Source organism: Macaca mulatta, chromosome 1 (genome assembly GCF_049350105.2).
Source record: "Macaca mulatta isolate MMU2019108-1 chromosome 1, T2T-MMU8v2.0, whole genome shotgun sequence".
Taxonomy (NCBI): Eukaryota; Metazoa; Chordata; class Mammalia; order Primates; family Cercopithecidae; genus Macaca; species Macaca mulatta.
In genome coordinates this window covers 188901042-188920619 of record NC_133406.1, presented here as the reverse complement: position 1 = coordinate 188920619, position 19578 = coordinate 188901042, and the positions used below count along the sequence as shown (strand labels likewise).

Sequence of the window (19578 nt, the reverse complement as noted above, 5' to 3'; positions counted from 1 at the left end):
CTGAGACATAGTACCTTTCTACATTAAACTGTATTGTGAGCTTATACTATGGAACAACTATTGTGTTTGGATGTTATCTTAGCTACTGTTTCTGGTAATGTCATTTCTGGTAGCTGGGAAGGAGGGGAGCATGTTTGAATGACTCACCCCTTCCTTCCATTTTATCCATTATCACTGCTTGGAACAGGGACATATTTTACAAAAGCTTCCACAAAAAAAGTTTTTCTTAGAAAATAGAGAAGTAAGTTCTTACAGTTATTGTCCATAATGAAGAATATAATAGAGATATATTTTTAAAAATTATTACAGATTTTTTTCTGGTCGTGAACTATATTAGTGGATTTTAATTGTTCTTTATTCATGAAACAATATATTTTGAATTATTGTGGATTAAAAATTTCATATATGTTGTCTCTTTTTCTGAAAAATTTTGGTGTATTCAACCTAAATATATATATTTTATTGCCTGAGATTTTCTCAAATAAGAATATTATTGTTTGAGAATAGGAATTTTAAAAAATATTTCTACTTCACTACATGCCTTTATTTCCAGCAAGGGGTGGGTGACCAGCTCTGCAGCCAAGTTGAGAAATGTTGTTTGAATGAGTTTATTTTTTTACTTTTTTTTATTTTTTTATTTTTTTGAGACGGAGTCTCGCTCTGTCACCCAGGCTGGAGTACAGTGGCCGGATCTCAGCTCACTGCAAGCTCTGTCTCCCAGGTTTATGCCATTCTCCTGCCTCAGCCTCCCATTACTCATCTTTTTTACTACTTCAGTTGCATATGTTTGTTTGCCAAATCATAGAGACTTTTAACCTACTATTGTTAATGACACAATAGCATAGGACAATCCATTTGTGTTTGGACAGTAAGGATATTTAGCTTGTAAATTAAATGGGGCAATGTCATTTTCTTTTGAGGCCAGATTTAAAATATATTTTTTATTTTTCGAGATGGAGTCTTGCTCTATTGCCCAGGCTGGAGTGCAGTGGCATAATCTCGGCTCACTGCAACCTCTGCCTCCTGGGTTCAACTGATTCTCATGCCTCAGCCTCCTGAGTAGCTGAGGTTACAGGCATGCACCACCACACCTGGCTAATTCTTATATTTTTGGTAGAGACAGGGTTTCACCATGTTGCCCAGGCTGGTCTGAACTCCTGGCCTCCCAAAGTGCTGAGATTACAGGCGTGAGCTACCAAACCCAGCCCAATATATTATACATAAAGTGTCAGAACTTAGGGCTTATGTTCTGTTTCTTGATGTTAGCGATACCTAGATTTCCTATGTATGTGTCTAAATTTTTCATTTCCTGTTGTAGATCATAGTATATTCCAAAGCCAAGCAGAAGGGAAGATAGGATTGGTGGCACAAAAGAGATAAGGTTTTTATTTTAGTTTTTCTTGGCTCTGGAATTACGTAGGTGAGTAGAAGCACCTACAGTTATCCAAAAGTTTACCTGTAGATAACCAGTAAACTACACCATGCCCTGAGAGACTAGATATTTTAGGGAATCCATACTGCCTTCTCTTGAAGATTGGGGAAACAAAGGAGCTAATACAGTGTTTAGGCTAGTTTGGGTGATCTCTGAAAATCATTCAGGACTTTAGATAGTTGTACAGTAGGTTAGCCTAGCCTATTTCAGTAGTTCACTGTTTAGCCACTCATCAAAAACATTTTTAGTGTAATTTGTACTTGCTACCTGTCTGTGTTAGCCCAGCTTAATAAAACTACGTTTTAGTGTTCTTCGCAATGGGTAACTTGGATCACGTAAATGAAATTTGGCCTTTTATTTATTCCAGAAGGAAGTTTTATTGTTGTTAAGGCTTCTTATGTACAAATACAATCCTCAATTATATTTGTACCGTATATGGACTCTGTTTATATCTTTAAACTCAATTTAAATGTACATGAGACCATGTCACTTGCCAGCTCAAATACCCCTGATGTTTTCCATCTCATTTGTAAAGAAATAGAAATTACTTACGTTCACTGCCCTCTTAACCTGTCTCCTACCCTTGGTCACACCATTCCAGTAACATTGGCTCATTTCTTTTTCTCAGGCAAGACAAGCTTCCCCCCAACCCCCGCTTTAGGAATTTTTACTTGGTTTTCCCTCCACATGATGGGCATTTCCCACAGATTTCCACCAGGCTCACTGTCTCACTTTATTCAGGTTTTTACCACAAGGAACATCTTTGGAAAGACTTTTCCTGACTCCTGTATCTAAAATAATCTATACCTCCCACTGGTTTCTTTTTCTTCGTGGCCTTATATCACTCGTCAGGTTTACGTGATAGATTTGTTTATCTTTTTATTGGCCGTCTACCCTAGAGTACAATCTTGGTGAAGACTTTGCTCGTCTTACCACTTACATTAGTCTGCATGGGCTGCCATAACAAAACCCCATAGACTGGGTGGCTTAAAAAACAGAAGTTTATTTTCTCACTGTTCTGGAAGCCAGAAGTCCAAGATCAACATTCTGGCCTGTTCAGTTTCTGATGAGGACTCTTCTCTTGGCATGTAAATAGCCATGTCTTCACATAGTCTTTCCGTGGTGAGTATGCACAGAGAGAGGGAGCATGCACATATGAGATAGCAAACTGTTTGGTGTCTCCTCTTACAAGGACACTAATCTTATTGAATCGAGGCCCCATCCTTATGATCCCAGTTAACTTTAGTTACTTCTGTAGAGGTCTCATCTCCAAATATAGCTACCTTTGGGGTTAGGGCTTCAACATAGGAATTTGGGAAGGGACACAAACATTCAGTCCATAACCCCATTGTGTCCTCAGTACCTACAGTTGCTTACCATATAGGAGGTGCCTGATAAATAACTGAATTACTGAGTGATTTTTCTAATGCATTACTTTTAATGGTTGCATGGTTTAGTATTTTCACTATATGTGTGATTTTTTTTTTTACTTAGCCACCTCTCTGATGTGCTGTGATGACCATCCCTATAAACTAATCTTTAGGTAAATTTAATCAATTAATCTGTGATTAAAATAAAAGATTTTAGAATAATAGTGACAGTCAACTTTGCATAGTCTTAAAGAGCATGGATTATGGACCCGTACTGAGTATGAATCCAAGCCCCACCCCTGGAGGAAGTTTATTTATCCTCGCTGTGCTTTGGTTTATATTCCATATACAAGAGGGATAATAATAATGTCGTCTCTTACTGATACTGTGAGACTAAATGAATTATTATTTGTGATGCTCTTGGTAGCTGGCATGTAATAAGTTCTAAATAAGTGTTTATTAAATTTAAAAAAAATAGAAGGATGCAAATTTTAAAGTGACAGTAACACATCTGGTAAAAATTGGAGAACTTCCATTGAGTACTGATGGAAATATAAATTGTTATAGCCACTTTGGCAGACTGTTATTCACTGGCAGGTTAATAAAATATCGGAATCAACTACTTTGAGGGAGATAATGCCATTTGAGACCCCAAAGTGATATGAGAAGATAGCTAATTTGATACCTTTCTTGTTTGGGGCTGATTAGTATCAGCTTCTTAGAGGTGGCATGCTGTAAGTAAAAATTTTAATTTTAAGCTCTTTCCAGTTTTGATTCTTTCATTTGAATTCCCACTCCCAGTAGATTCTCTCCTGCCTAAATGATTAGCGTATTGGTTCCCAAACTTTACTGCACACTGGAGTCATTTGGAAATCAGTTCTGATTCCTGGCTCCCACCCGTAGACATTCTGTTATAATTCTCTTGTATGGGATATCACCTGGGTATTGGGATTATTTTAAACCCCTGGGTGGTTTTAATGTGTAGCAAAGTTTTGAGACCACCTGGTTAGTGGAATTTTCAAGTGGGCTTTGTTATCTCAGAAGACATCCTTCCTTTTACCCTTGGTGGAGACAGCTGATGTTCTTCTCCTGGGAGACTGCAGTGGAGCTGGGGGGTAAGGGGAGAGAAGGGGAGTAGGGCAGGACAGAGCGAAGATAAGCTAGGAGGCCTCTGCAGGTGGAGACTTAACCAGTATCAGAGTCAGGTGATGTGACCACATACCACAACTCAGAATGCCTGTCAGAATGGCATGTGCCAGGGGGTTGACTATGATTTACCAGAGCATTATTTTTGCATTGTTTAATTATCACTGAAATTGAAAAGCTGTGCTAGACATGCTTTGGTTATGAGATATAGTTGCTACAAATTTAAACTCTGGTTGATTTTCGCCAGTTAAATCATGCGGTAAAACAGTATTTCAATACAATTAAAATCAGGCACTTTAAATGGTTATTCTTATAGACAAAGATAGAGACTATTAACATTTTTCAAGGTAGACACAGATCAATTTGATTTATGTAGTTTTTATAATCTTGCATAAAATAGATGCAAATAAATACTGTTGATGACTTAGAATTTGAGGCTTTAATTTTGTCGGTTCCTATTGAATATCCTAAGTCTAGACCAGTGCTATACAATAAAAATATGAAAGCTATAAATATAATTTAAAATTTTCTTATAACAACATTTTAAAAGGTAAAAAGAAACAGGTGAGATTAATTTTAATAATGTATTTTATTAACCCAGTATACCAAAAATACTATTTCAACATGTAATCAGTATAAAAATTTACTAATGAGATAGTTCATATTCTCCCTCTCTCTTCTTTCTTTCCCTTTCTCTCTTTTTCTAAGAGATAGTGTCTTGCTCTGTCACCCAGACTGGAGTACAGTGTCACAGTCATAAATAACTCACTGTAACTTCAAACTCCTGGGTACAAGTGATCCTCCTGCCTCAGCCCCCTGTGTAGCTGGGACTACAGGTGCTCACCACAGTGCCCCACTCACTAATTTTTAAATTTTTTGTAGAGACAGGGTCTCACTTTTTTGCCCAGACTGGTCTCAACTCCTGGCTTCAAGTGATTCTCTGTCCTCGGCCTTCCAAAATGCTGGCGTGGCATTACAGGCATGAGTCTTTCTCTTTTTGCACCAAGTCTGCAAAGTCATGGATGTTCTTTAAGCCACCCAGTCTATGGTATTTTGTTATGGCAGCCCACACAGACTAATACAACTGGTAAGACGACCAAAGTCCTCACCAAGATTGTACTCTAGGGTAGATGGCCAATAAAGAGATAAATAAGCAAATGGTTTATTTCAGTGGTTTTTATTATATTTACAAAATTGTACAGCCATCACCATAATTTAATTTTAGCATACTTGTGTCACTGCAAAAAGAAACCCTAGACCTATTAAGCAATCATTTTCTATATCGATTTTCTATATAGATGGTCCCTGACTTAACAATGGTTTAACTTAGGATTCTTCAACTTCATGATGGCAAAAAAGTAATATGCATTTAATAGAAACTGTACTTTGAATTTTGAGTTTTGGTTTTTTCCTAGGCTACTGATAATGCCGTATGATCTTCTCTCACTATGCTGGGCAGTGGCAACAAGCTATAGCTCCCAGTCAGCCACATGATCACAAGGGCAACCAACTGAAACTCTGCAAGATGGTTTTTGCCCAACTATAGGCTAATATAAGTGTTCTATAACACGTTTAAGGTAGGTTAGGATAAGCTATGCTGTTTGGTAGGTTAGATGAATTAAATGTGTCTTTGACTTACTGTATTTTCAACTTCAGATGGGTTTATTGGGAGGTAAACTCCACTGTAAGTTGAGGAACGTCAGTGCCTCCCTTTCTTTTCCAACAGCCTCCTACCCCCCACCCCATCCAGCCTTTGGCAACTATTAATCTGCTTTCTCTCTCTAGATTTGTCTATTCTTGACTCTTCATGTAAGTTGCATATTACAATATGTGGTCTTTTGTGACTAGCTTCTTTCACTTAACATCATGTTTTCAAAGGTTCATCTGTGTAGAGATCACTTTTGCCTGGAATTTTGAACGTGACTAGAGTTCTACGGGATATTTCCACGATGAACTTAGTTAAATCCCTATATAGAAAAATAATTGCCATGCTGTTGGTGTTGATTTTTGTGTAGCCAGTGTTAGAATTGTGTTTGGCTCAGAATGTACACATGGAATTAAAATCTTAATGGAGGCAGAGAAATCATGTTCTAACATTGTTACTTACCTAGTAAATAAGCTTTCTTGTAGGAGAAATACACAAGGAGTTACTTAATTGTAAGAATAAAGTTAATATTTTTAACATTTTTCCTTAAGGACCAGAGTAATGTGGAGAAGCACGCAGATGGAATGATAGTAAGTTTAATCTAATCTTTTTGTTTCCCTTTACTTCTGCAGAGCATTATAACCAGTCATATCAGGAGAAGCCTGAATTACTACTCATTTTTCAATGCCAACTACTCACTGCTTTTTGTTGTTGACTCTCGCAATTTCCTTTAAGCTCACATCTTTCAGCAATCATTTGCAGGGGAAATGACAGTCTTAAAATTTTTCTAAGTGTGGGTTCAGATTGAATCACTTTGCATGTATTAACTTGAAGGGTTAATCATGGTATGAATACTCAGCTTTTTCAATTAAGTAATGCATAACTCAGTGCCACATTTCTTGTCTAATTTCTTTTTTTCTCAGATGAAAGTGGGGTTGGGGGGGAGTACAATAGTGAAACACACCTTAATCTATTTGAATATGTTTATAAGTTCCTATTATTTTATCTTTTATTTTTAGTTTTTGTGTGTGTGTTAACCATCATTGTTAATGTGGTATGTACTGCATTTTTGTTGGAACAATTTACAACATGAATTCTTTCTCTTATAGCCATCTTCTTACTCTTTCCTCTCTCTTTTTACCTTTTCCTTATATTCAACTTCCCCTCTAAAAAGAAGGAAGAAAATTGTATTGTTAGTATTTCCCAGCTGGAAATAAAAGAGTTTGAAGGTTTGTGGTTTGTGATTACCCTAGTTTTATGGTAACTGAGTGACCTCTGTTCAGTCTGTATTCCTGAAGCAGGAGGCAGCCTTTTTTTTTTTTTTTTTTTTTTGTCCTAGACTTAAAAACGCCAGCTTGTCTGAGATCTGGAAAAACATTCTGTAAATTTTCAAAAACATCTCATGATTGTACTTGAAAGGATGAGTATGTTATCTTTATATTTGGTTTTAAAACAATTTTAAGTTAAATCTGTGTTTGCATATTTCATTTTTTTTTTTTTTTTTTGAGACGGAGTCTTGCTCTGTCACCTAGGATGGAGTGCAGTGGCCGGATCTCGGCTCACTGCAAGCTCCACCTCCCGGGTTCACGCCATTCTCCTGCCTCAGCCTCCTGAGTAACTGGGACTACAGGTGCCCACCACCTCGCCCGGCTAGTTTTTTTTGTATTTTTTAGTAGAGACGGGGTTTCACCATGTTAGCCAGGATGGTCTCGATCTCCTGACCTCGTGATCCGCCCGTCTCGGCCTCCCAAAGTGCTGGGATTACAGGCTTGAGCCACCGCGCCCGGCCTGCATATTTCTTAAGAAAGCAGGAGTAAAGGCCGGGCGCAGTGGCTCACGCCTGTAATCCCAGCACTTTGGGAGGCCGAGGCGGGCGGATCACAAAGTCAGGAGATCGAGACCACGGTGAAACCCCGTCTCTACTAAAAATACAAAAAATTAGCCGGGCGCGGTGGCGGGCGCCTGTAGTCCCAGCTACTCGGGAGGCTGAGGCAGGAGAATGGCGGGAACCCAGGACGCAGAGCTTGCAGTAAGCCGAGATCGCGCCACTGCACTCCAGCCTGGGTGACAGAGCCAGACTCCGTCTCAAAAAAAAAAAAAAAAAAAAAAGAAAGCAGGAGTAAAACAAACATGTTTGGAATTTGAATTAAATACATCAGAATTTTTGTCAGTTCAAAGTATGATCCGTGGTGATATAATACAGTTGTATGATATAAATGTAATACAAAGTGAAATATTTCTTCCTGAGATACTGTTGAAGATTGTTAGCCTCCTGGGAAAGGACTCTATGTATTGTCTAGCATTATATGGTCCCCAAAGACTCCAGAGGAAAACCTTGTTGGCTGTTATTTTTATCTCTTTTCCCTCAAAGCCAAATTAGTTATATTATATTGAATAAAAGAGGCAGGATTTTATAAAACATACCAAAAACACTTGATAATTTGCAATGAAAAACATATAGAAAGTTCATGCTCATAGAAAATTTAAACTAATAGAAAAATATCTTTGAATCATTTGCCCAGGGACTAGAGCATATTTTCCTTAAGAATTTTTATTTTGAAAAAATAGAGGAACTGTTCATGGAATAGGCCTTAGAGGCAGGCTGCTTGGATTCAAATAAAACAGCCCCGCCACTCACTACCTGTGACCTTGGCAAATTACTTAACCTTTCTGAGTCTTAATGTCTTTTCCTGTAAAGAAAACTGAAAGGTTCTACCATAGAAGCATGTTGTAAGGTACAGAACAAACACATAGTATTCAATAAATATTAGCTATACATACATGTATGTGTATGTACAATACATTGTATTACATGGGTTTCATTAATGTCACAACAGATGAGGGCTGAGTAGTAGTATTTTTGCTTTTCAAGCTCTGCACATTTATTTTTAAAGCAAGTTGTAGAATGTAATGTGACATATTTTAGCCTGAAGTTGACTGACCAAGGACTGGGGATAAGTGTAGCATCGTTATTTTTCCTATGAAAAACAACAATAACAAAAAGATCAAGTACTTTTAATATACATGCTGTCAAAAGACAAAATTACAACAGATTGAATCATAGATCGAATTGGCTTTTATTCAAGATGCATGGATTGGGTCAGCCTCCATTCTACAAAATAGAATGAGAGGTCCCACTGGGCAATGGCAAACAGTGGGTTTTGTAAGATGAGAACTGTAACAGGAAAAAATGCTGATAACATCAGATTACTTTTAAGGGTTAAAACAGAGAGCATTTCCATATTACACTGACTCAGGTAGACTGGAATCTCCTATTTTCAGAAAAAAAAACTGGTCTATTTTGGGATCCACTTGCTTCCTTAGAGTTTTATGATACGGCATTTAGCAAGAGTGACTCCATTTTGGTTTGGTCTAATCTGTTGGGCCCTAGTACAAGAGTTCAATCCAAAGCAGTAGCCTCCCATAATTTTTGTTTAACAGTGCAAAAAGTTTTTAAGTGTTTTCTTTGGTTGACCAGCCTAATTGTAAGAACATTTCATCTGGAAAATAAAAGATTACATCCAAAAGATAATTCTGGTCCCTTGTTCCAAAGTTATTTTATTTCTTATTCCCTTCAGTGGGAGGGGTAAGGAGGTGTGACATATTCTTACTCCTATATATCAAAGCGTTAATGGTGGAATTTTGTCTTTGTAAAGCATTTGGAGTTATTTTCAAGAAAAGTGCTGTGTAAACAAGGAATTTATTTTAGGAACAGCTCCAGGTTTGTTGAGATACTTGTTTAGTTATTATGGCTTGGTCTGCTATCTGAAAATAGAATCAAAGTAATAACCAGAAAGCCTTTAGCGCCCATATAAAACAGACTATTTTGCAGACTGGGAAACTGAGGCCCATAGAGGATCAGAGACTTAAGGATTCTAAGAAATTAAAAACTCCAGGTCTCTGTTTCTTTGCTTTTCTCAGTGCTTCAAAACATTCCCCACTTCAGTTTCTTAGTTTTTTGTTTTTTGGTTTTTTTTTTAATTATTACTGATTGTTTTGGGGGTATTTTCTCTAAGTGTCCTTCATTTTTCAGTTAAAGTATTTATGGCAGATAAACTATTGTAGTGACAAGAATCAGAATTCTTGTGTTCAAGTCACTTGATTGAAGAGACCTTATTTAATGAGTTTTAGATATTCATGCAGAAAGAGGGCTGGGTTTTTTTGGTTTTAAATATTTTTCGTTTAACAGTTCTGAAAACAATGTGTGTGTTTGTTTTTCATATGGCCTGGAAAAATTTTTTTTAACTTAGACATTACATGAGAATGCTACAAAAACTTTACCATTACCTCAGTTTCTATTATTAGGTGATTTTAAGTTTTTACAACTGCTTTTTTGGGCTTATTCGTTGGCAAAATCTTTCTGTTATATTTCCGTTTTAGTATCTTCTGTTATAAGCACTACTTAATATATATGTGAAGTTCAGTTTTCCAGATCAATTGAAGCTAAAGAACTTACATTTTTATTTCTTGAGTTTGCCCAGTTTAGTCTTCTAAATGGTAAATGTAAACTTTGCTGTGGCAAAGACCTTGGTTTAACATGTATACACCCACCCCCCAACCCTATCAGTAAGTTACGGAGTTTTCTTTTTAAAATGCCTTCGTGCTGTCAGAATAATTTCTTGACTTAGAATCAGAGAATCCTGGACTTTTCTCCCCTCTAAAATTAACTACATGTCTGAATTTTTTTCTCCCTCTCTTCTGAATCCTCAGAAAGCAAGCCCTCTTCTCTACACTCCCCAATTAGAAGATACATCTCTTTCTCTTTAGTGACCATAAAACTAGACACACAGTCGGCCTTCTGCATCTGTGGATTCAACCAACCGTGGATTAAAACTGTTTGAGGGAAAAAAAAAGTACCTCTTTGCTGAATATGTATATACTGTTTTCCTTGTCATTATTTCCTAAACAATACAATATAATGGTGACTTATATAATACTTACATAATATTAGGTGTCATAAGTAATTTAGAGATGATTTAACTTATATGGGAGGGTATATGTAGGTTGCATGCAAATACACCATATTATATCAGGGACTTGATTATCTGTTGATTTTGGTATCCTCAGGGGGCGCTTGGAACCAGTCCCCCTTGGGTACCTGAGGAGTGACTGTACTGTGTGATGGCAGCAGTATGGGATGAAAGATGAGATCCTAGTGGTGCAGGTACATTACTTGGACATTTGGTGTAACTCACCAAAAGTGAAAGAAACAGAGAAACAATATTTGTGGTGAATTAAGAAATTGAGAAACACTGAATTGAATTGAGAGGTGGTTTTGACTTCCTGAAATCTCCCCACACCATTTTATAACTCCTCAGTTTTTCCATTTAGCTTTACCTTCTTCTGTGACAGAGATTCATTCATTTTCTTTCCTTACTATGCTTTAAGAAACTCTTACACTTCTGTATAGGTGTTTCATTTCCTCTTTTCATTTTGATCAACATATCTGTATAGCTACCCTCAGGATTTTGCAGTCATAAATGTGGGCATTTGGGAGGGTAGCATGAGAACATTTAATTAAAAATAACTATACTGTGTTTCTTTATCTTAGAGTACTATTAATCCTGTAGATGCAATATATCAACCGAGTCCTTTGGAACCTGTGATCAGCACAATGCCTTCCCAGACTGTGTTACCTCCAGGTAATTGGGGAAAGTGTTTCATAGATTCATTAATGAGAAAAAAATAATTTGTGTGGCTGTCATAGCAGTCTTAGCTATTACTGTTTATTTTTGGTTTTCCTTGTTTTTAATAAATAAAAGGACTCAAAAAATAATACAGCCAAAAGTGAACTGGAAAAAGATGATAGTGTTTTGATATTGGGGCTTTACTGAAGTGTGATGAGAGTGGTTTTGGTATTCAAAGTGAGATAGAAAACAAACGTGGTTACTAAGATTTGGATTCACTGGTAGGACAGAATTCTATGACTCAGAATTCGTGGCTAGCAAGGAAAAAGTACTATACCTTATTCAGGATAACCCAGGGATGTTCCGTTTTGGGGTATTCTGTGTAGCTCTGAACAACACAAATGGTATGTTCATGGTAGATTTTAAGATAATGAGAAAGTGAAGAAGGAAATTTATGATGCCTACTGATCACATGACATCTGGGTGTGATTTTTTGTTTGTTTTGTTTGTTTGTTTTTTGGTATGGAGCAATAAATGCAATTTTTTTAAAACTGGCAAAGAAGGGCTCAGGGCCAATACCTAGCTACGCTGACTGATTCCTTTTGCCTTTTTGTTGTATCCAACATTTCTATGTTTTCAATGATGGCATAGTGAAGTCAGAAATTGTACTATAAAAGGGAAAATGCTTTTTAAAAATACTAGTAAGTGTGTGAAATCCTTTTGTGAGTTTTTACTCCTTAAGTGAATTAGCTTAAGCTACCTCTTGGGGCTAAAGAGGGGGAGGTACTGTACTCCACTTCTGATTTTATGTCGTTTGAGGCTCAGAAACACATCGTCATCAGAATCATTTGTTGGTTTTACAGCGTAGTTATGCTGCAGTATTGGCCTACTGTGGCTGGTCTTTTGATATCCTGCCTAGTATCTTAGTACTCTGTAGCCTATCATCGAGTTTAAGAGGCTAGGAAGTCAAAAGGAAGGAGTAGCATGGAACTAGACTTAATGAACTAGAGTTTCAAAAATTACTCACCTTTCGGATTTTGAATCCCAGACAATTACAGTCAATAGAATGTATGTTTGGCTGTTTCTGTACCTTATTTTATATGTTCAAATCTCCTAGAACCTGTTCAGTTGTGTAAGTCAGAGCAGCGTCCATCTTCCCTCCCAGTTGGACCTGTGTTGGCTACCTTGGGACATCATCAGACTCCTACACCAAATAGTACAGGTACAGATATGCATAATTTCTTTATTTCTTGTAACTCTTTATTAACATTTGAGGTTTGTTTGTGATCTCTGATGAGGAGGGGGGAAAGTTGAAGAAATGTGTTGTATATTTCTGTTGGAGATAACTTAGTTTTAACATTACAGTTCCACACACGAAGTGGTTAGCTCTGTGTTTGAAAGAAAAGCTTCAGTAAGTAAGTATTATTTATTTATTTTTAAAATTTTTTAATTTTTATTTTTGAGACAGGGTCTCACTCTGTCACTCAGGCTGGATTGCAGTGATACGATCAGGGTTCACTGTAGTTTTGACCTCCCAGGCCTCAGTCTCCCAAGTAGCTGGGACCACAGGCACACACCACCACACTTGGCTGATTTTTTGGTTTTTGAGAGGAGTCTTCCTATGTTGCTCAGGCTGGTCTCAAACTCTTGGGCTCAAGCAGTCTTCCTGCCTCAGCCTCCCAGTGTGCTAGGATTATACACGCATGAGACACCATACCTGGAATAATAATAATTTAAATAAAATAAAATATTACAGTTTTGTTTTTTACCTTAACATTTATTTGGTGATCTATGTTGACTTTCTGAAAAATTTACTCCAGCTAGACTTGCATACTTTCTTATTATGAAGCTGACACAGAAGTGCACAGAATAAAAACGGAAAGTCTTCTTTACTCTCCCCCCAGTAATTTGCATACGTGTATGTGAATTTACACTTAATGTTGTGTATTTTTATTGTTTTTGTTTAAACCTAAGTTAGGTAATGTGTTTCTGTAACTTGCATTTTTCCTTTAACAAAGAACACTTAGGGCACTTTCCATGTTTGTAAAATTAGGTCTACAGCATTCTTTTTACAGCTGCCTAGGCAGGTATTGCTTGTTTTTTCCACTGATGGACATTTAAATTTTTTCCAGTGTTCTTCCACTATAAACAATACTTCAGTGATATCCTTGTACAGCACCTTTGTCATATGTGTATTTTTTTAGAAAACATTTATCAATCTTTCACCTTTTTGTCAGTTTTATAGTCAGAAAAAAGATACTTCATTTTAATTTGCATTTTTTTTTGTTTGTTTTGTTTTTTTGTTTTTGAGATGGAGTCTCACTCTGTCGTCCAGGCTGGAGTCCAGTGGCACCATCTCGACTCACTGCACCCTCCACTCCTCAGGTTCAAGCGATTCTCCTGCCTCAGCCTCCTGAGTAGCTGGGATCAAAGGCGTGCGCCACCACACCCCCACCAGTTTTTGTATTTTTGGTAGAGACGGCATTTCACTATGTTGGCCAGGCTGGTCTCGAACTCCTGACCTCAGGTGATCTATCCGCCTTGACCTCCCAAAGTGCTGGGATTACAGGTGTGAGCCACCGCGCCCAGCCTGCGTTTTCTTAATTCGTTTAAGCTTATGGTCTTTATTTTTTCTCTGTTTTACAGGGATACTATCAGTGTTAGATACTAGATTTATTCTTGTTTTAAAATTAATTAAATACATGTTGAATAACTTGTAAAACAGAACTCAAGGATGCATCTAGCACTTTTCACACTGTTAAACCTGGAAACTAAAACCAAAACCACTCTTGAAGAAGTGGGAGATAAGCCGCTTTTGTTCATCCTCAGATTTTTTTCCTGGATAGGATTTTTCCTATGTAATAATGAATTTTAAAAATTGTGATTTTAAAATGTGTGATTTTAAAAATTTGAATTAGTAAAAGTACTGATGCTATTACTTTGATCTTTACTATTTAACAGCATGGACAGGTGCCTTTGAATTTTGAAAGAAAAAAAAGTAGCTCCCTTACTTGAAGCTCTTGGGAAAAGGCTGATAAGCAATTTGAATAATGAAATTGAAATATTTTGGCTGACTTCTGTATTTCCTGAGCTGTGTCACCTCTTCTTCATTTAAAAAAATAGTACTTGTTTGTTGTCATTTGTATTTTTATGTCAGAATTTTGAAACAGCCAAATTTCTAAAATTTTTCTGTTTGGAAATACATAAAACTAGCAACAGACTTTGAAAAAGTGAGAAGCTCTTCTTATGTACATTAATTTTAGTAAAAATTATTTCCAGAAGATAATCTTCTGAAACTATTTCAGTTGAAGATATTTCAAAAATGTAACACTTTAGAGTAGATAGATTAAAAGAAAATTTTAAAATTAAATTTCTGTGGTTTATATCTTACTTGATTTTTCATCCTAACTTCATTTTCTCCACTTTTCTTTCCCTTCTTGCTAATACAAAAAAGAAATAAAGGAATAAGATAAAATGTTTACTCTGCTAAGTAAATCTTAGATCTTTTGTTTGCAGTTCCCACTCAAACTTATTTTCTTCTTAGGTAACATTTTCACTTGTGTGATCACCTGGAATATTTGCATGCTACTTAATCATTTGCAATTCTTGGTCAATTTTTTTTTAATTCCAGTAAGAAAAAGCTGCTTTTCTCTCTTATTTTTTCTGTTCGGTAATAAAAAGAATATAAAGTTATTTACTAATAAGGTGAGCTACCTTTGGAATTTCCAAAATAAGCATTACCTTTTGGGGTTAAACTTTTTATGTTATCGTTTTAAAATACCTTTGTGAATGTGATGACTAAATGTGGCAAACCCATGTGCTCTTTTTCATAACTATTGAACCATAGATACAGGAATGGGCAAAAAATCTGTGACTCTGGATTCTTTTTTTTTTTTTTTTTTTTTTTTTTTTGAGACAAGGTCTCACTCTGTTTACCCAGGCTGGACTGCAACAGCAGAAACACAACTCACTGCAGCCTCAGCCTCCTCAGATCAAGTGATCCTGCCTCAATCTCTCGTGTAGCTGGGACCACAGGCACATGCCACCATGCCCAGCTAATTTATTTATTTGTTTTTTTAAGAGACGAGGCTCTCACTTTGTTGCCCAGGCTGGTCTTGAACTCCTGGCCTCAAGCAGTCCTCCCATCTGGTCCTCCCAAAGTGCTGGAATTACAGGCATGAGCCATTGTGCCTAGCCTGGATTCGTTTTTATTGCTGTCTTCAATTTCTTCCAGAACTGTGGCCCTGGCTTTCAAATTGCCATCAGTGTCTTAAAAAACTTTAGTCTTCACTAGACATCTGTAGATTAGCATAAATTGCCTGACAGCCCTTAAATGCTCAGTAAGTTAAATTGATCTTAATACTCCATTTGTTGACTGGTTTGATACTTTTCTGTTCTTGCTTTACTACTAGACAAGGTACCAGATGATCATCTCAGAGATTAGATGGCAGTCTTCTTTCTCTGGGTCTTCATTAATTTCCATTTCTTTAGTTAGATTGTTTAGGAATAGAAAAATGTTCTTCAGAATCTTTTCATTTTCTGCATTCTTGTCGTAGTAGCCCTCTATTTTTATCTCCACCTCTGACCCCTGACTTGGTGGAAAAAAGAGAGGAATTTGGATGGTGTGTGCATTTTCCATGTGATTGCCAGAAAATACTGAGTGATAGGAATGTGATATCCTGCAATATTTTAATGTTTATGTGGTCTTAATATTCTTTGCATTTTGCATTCCCAGCGGCTCACTGCTGCATTTTTAGGTATCTGGATCTGCAGTGTAAAATAAGAGCCCTGGCATCCCATTGGTAATCGTATCTGTTGTGGTACTTGCAACTCCACAACTCATATAATCAGAAGGGCCCCCTTCCTAGTATTAATGATAATCTTTATAGAATGGGGACATAGCTTTTTGTTTCATTTATTTAAAAGGCTGTGTCCTCATTTTATATCATGATTTGCCATTTTCTGTGTGGAGTTTAAATGTTGATTTTCTTTATAAATAGTGTAGCAGCTTTTACAAACTTAACCAAACTCTTTCTTGATTTTAGAAAAGTCTGCTTTGACTCCATCTCCCTAGTCTCTTCTCTATCAGCAACATTTTTCTCTAAAACCCTTTTAACTTCCTAGGCAGTGGCCATTCACCACCAAGTAGCAGTCTCACTTCTCCAAGCCATGTGAACTTGTCTCCAAATACAGTCCCAGAGTTCTCTTACTCCAGCAGTGAAGATGAATTTTATGATGCCGATGAATTCCATCAAAGTGGCTCATCCCCAAAGCGCTTAATAGAGTAAGTAGATGAACAGAATATGTATTTAAATGATCCTCCTTATTTTTAAAAATCTAATTTGATTTTGAGACTAGTGTTAATGACAGACTTGCCTCATCAGTTATTATTTGGGAAAATTAAAAGCGCAACCTTTTTAATAGATATATTGATATCTGTATATCAATATATTTTTTTTATGTTATTGATATATAATATCAGTTTTTTTATTGATATATAATAGTTGTATGGACAACTTGTTTTTAGTTGGCTTGTTGAGCAAAGCCAATTCTGTGAGAGTTTTGATTTTAATCCTAAGTTACTCCAAATGGAATAAATAGCGTCACCTCTAGTAATATGCCAGTGTTATTAGTTGAATCTTGGCCATTTCTGCAGTACAAACATTAGGAGAGGGTCCAATGAGAGTGAATAAGCTATGAAGCATTATACGAATAAGAGGTTTCTATTACTTTTTTTTTTTTTTTTTAATTAGAGTGGAAATATTCAATACCTATCAGCCAGGTACCATGCTAGGTTGATAACGAGATTACAGAGACCCAGGCCCTGCCCACAGGGAACTTTTGGGGGAATAGGCAGACATTTATAATCTAATGGAATACATGGTATGGTTTCTTAGTCCCTTTAAGCTGCCATAACAAAAGACAGTGATTTAGGTAGCTTATAAACAACAGAAATTTATTTCCTACAGTGTTATGGAGCAAAAGGGACTTGCTGCCCAATGCACTAGAAGCCATGACTAAGTCCCAGGTTTTTGAGGAAAAAAACCTTTTTGCTTTTTATTGCAAGTCTACTTACAGGGAAACATAAGTCCACCTCAAATTTGTCTCTCTGCGCTGGCTTTAAGGCACTAATTTTATTTAAAAACGTTCAGGGAGGCCGGGTGTGGTGGCTCATGCCTGTAATCCCAGCACTTTGGGAAGCCAAGGCGGGTGGATCACGAGGTCAGGAGTTCAAGACCAGCCTGACCAACATGGTGAAACCCTGTCTCTACTAAAAATACAAAAAAAAAAAAAAAAAAGCCAGGCATGGTGGTGCATGCCTATAAATCCCAGCTACTCAGGAGGCTGAGGCAGGAGAATAGATTGAACATGGGAAGTGGAGGTTGCAGTGAGCTGAGATCACACCACTGCACTCCAGCCTGCATGACAGAGCAAGAGAGTCTGTCTCCAAACAACAACAAAAAGAAGTTTCGGGAGCCGGGTGTGATGGCTTATGCCTCTAATCTCAGCAATCTGGGAGGATGAGGCGGGAGGATCAGTTGAGCCCAGGAGTTTGAGACCAGCTTGGGCAACATGGTAAAACCTTGTCTCTAAAACAATACAAAAATTAGCCAAGTGTGGTGGCACATGCCTGTTGTCCCAGCTACTCGGGAGGCTGAGATGGGAGAATCGCTTGAACCCAGGAGGTGTAGGTTGCAGTGAGCCGAGATTGGGCTGCTGCATTCCAGCCTGGGTGACAAGAGTGAGACTCCGTCATAAAAAAAGAAAAAAAGTAGAATTACTGATATACTTTCATTTTACTTGTGTTTGTTGTAGATATATTAATAGTTGGTTTAGTTTTTGTTGGGAATTATTTCTAATTCTGCTTTCTCAGAGGCTGGTACTGTTATTATAGCTAGGGTTTTTGCTTTTTAAGACAGTACAAATTTGGAAATAATTAAATGTGAATTTGCAAGCTAATTACCTTCAGCCAGTCCTTAGGCCTTGAATGCTGGTTTCTTTAAATAAGAAATGTTGCATTAAGACTCTAGTTCTCTTAAGCATGCACATGAATTGAGAAATACAGCATTTGTATTATGACTGTATCATAACTGCTCAAAATGTTAGCACATATATGGAAAATGACTATTGCTTCATGAAGTTTTTTGACTTATGATCAGTTCAGCTGTTGAATGTGGGAAAAAGTGAAATATATGTGGTCTAGGTGAATATATATGGTTAAGACGTGGAAGGGAGGTTTAAGTCTACAACTAAAGAAGACCAGTATAGCAGAAAGAGCTTAGTTTAGCTTATTGATTACTTTTCTTCATTTTGAATGTTAAAACATAAACTATTAAGAAACCATTATTAGCAGTTTGCCAATAGAAATTTAATTTTGGAAAAACGTTTTTATAATAATGGGATTAAAAGAAAATAAGCATTTGGAAGAAAATTCCAAAATGACAGGTTATTATTAATTTATGAAGGGTTCAATCATTATTGTATTTAAAAGAGAATTAAAGAGTTTTTATTTATGTATTTATTTTTTTGAGACAGAGTCTTGCTCTGTCACCCAGGCTGCAGTGCAGTGGCGCAATCTCAGCTCACTGCAAGCTCCGCCTCCCGGGTTCATGCCATTCTCCTGCCTCAACCTCCCGAGTAGCTGGGACTACAGGTGCCCGCCACCACGCCTGGCTAATTTTTGTATTTTTAGTAGAGACAGGGTTTCACTGTGTAAGCCAGGATGGTCTCGATCTCCTGACCTCATGATCTGCCCACCTCACCCTCCCAAAGTGCTGGGATTACACGCATGAGCCACCGCACCCAGCCTTTTTTTTTTTTTTTTTTTTTTTTTTTGAGACAGAGTTTTGCTTTTGTAACCCAGGCTGGAGTGCAATGGTGTGATCTCGGCTCACTGCAACCTCCGCCTCCTAGGTTCAAGCGGTTCTCCTGCCTCAGCCTCCTGAGTAGCTGGGATTACAGGTGCCCACCATGCCGATCTAATTTTTATACTTTTAGTAGAAACGGGGTTTTGCCATGTTGGCCAGGCTGGTCTCGAACTCCTGACCTCAGGCTGTCCGCCCGCCTTGGCCTCCCAAAGTGCTGGGATCACAGGCATGAGCCACTGTGCCCAGCCTAAAGACAATACATTAGCTGTTGTTCTAAACAAAGTTCAATTGACTATCACTTGCTAATAAATCACTCATCTATCCATCCTTTAAAAGCATATGACTATATTCAGTAAAAACTTGATAATATGTGGTTAGCTCTTGGTAACATCACTGATAGACACTCTCTGGACCCGGTATAAGGGATTCTCCCAAAATTTCTATGAAATCAAAACATTTAAAACACTTGTTGTACCTGTAATAGGCAGGT

The 19578-nt window shown here is 37.2% G+C and overlaps 1 protein-coding gene across 50 annotated transcripts in view; it reads left to right on the top strand.

Moving 5' to 3' along the window:
• The window catches only part of OSBPL9 (oxysterol binding protein like 9), a 167436-nt gene that overhangs the window by 127656 nt on the left and 20202 nt on the right, over window positions 1-19578 (top strand). For 26 of the 50 annotated variants that reach the window (XM_015139695.3, XM_015139713.3, XM_077957284.1 and 23 more), the window contains 4 exons: window positions 6145-6183; window positions 11145-11235; window positions 12338-12442; window positions 16345-16504. In XM_015139695.3, coding sequence (XP_014995181.1) covers window positions 6145-6183; window positions 11145-11235; window positions 12338-12442; window positions 16345-16504 — 395 coding nt within the window. Of the gene's footprint in view, window positions 1-6144; window positions 6184-6617; window positions 6648-11144; window positions 11236-12337; window positions 12443-16344; window positions 16505-19578 lie in introns of those variants that run through there. The other 24 variants (XM_015139705.3, XM_077957303.1, XM_015139708.3 and 21 more) reach the window with 2 other exon arrangements.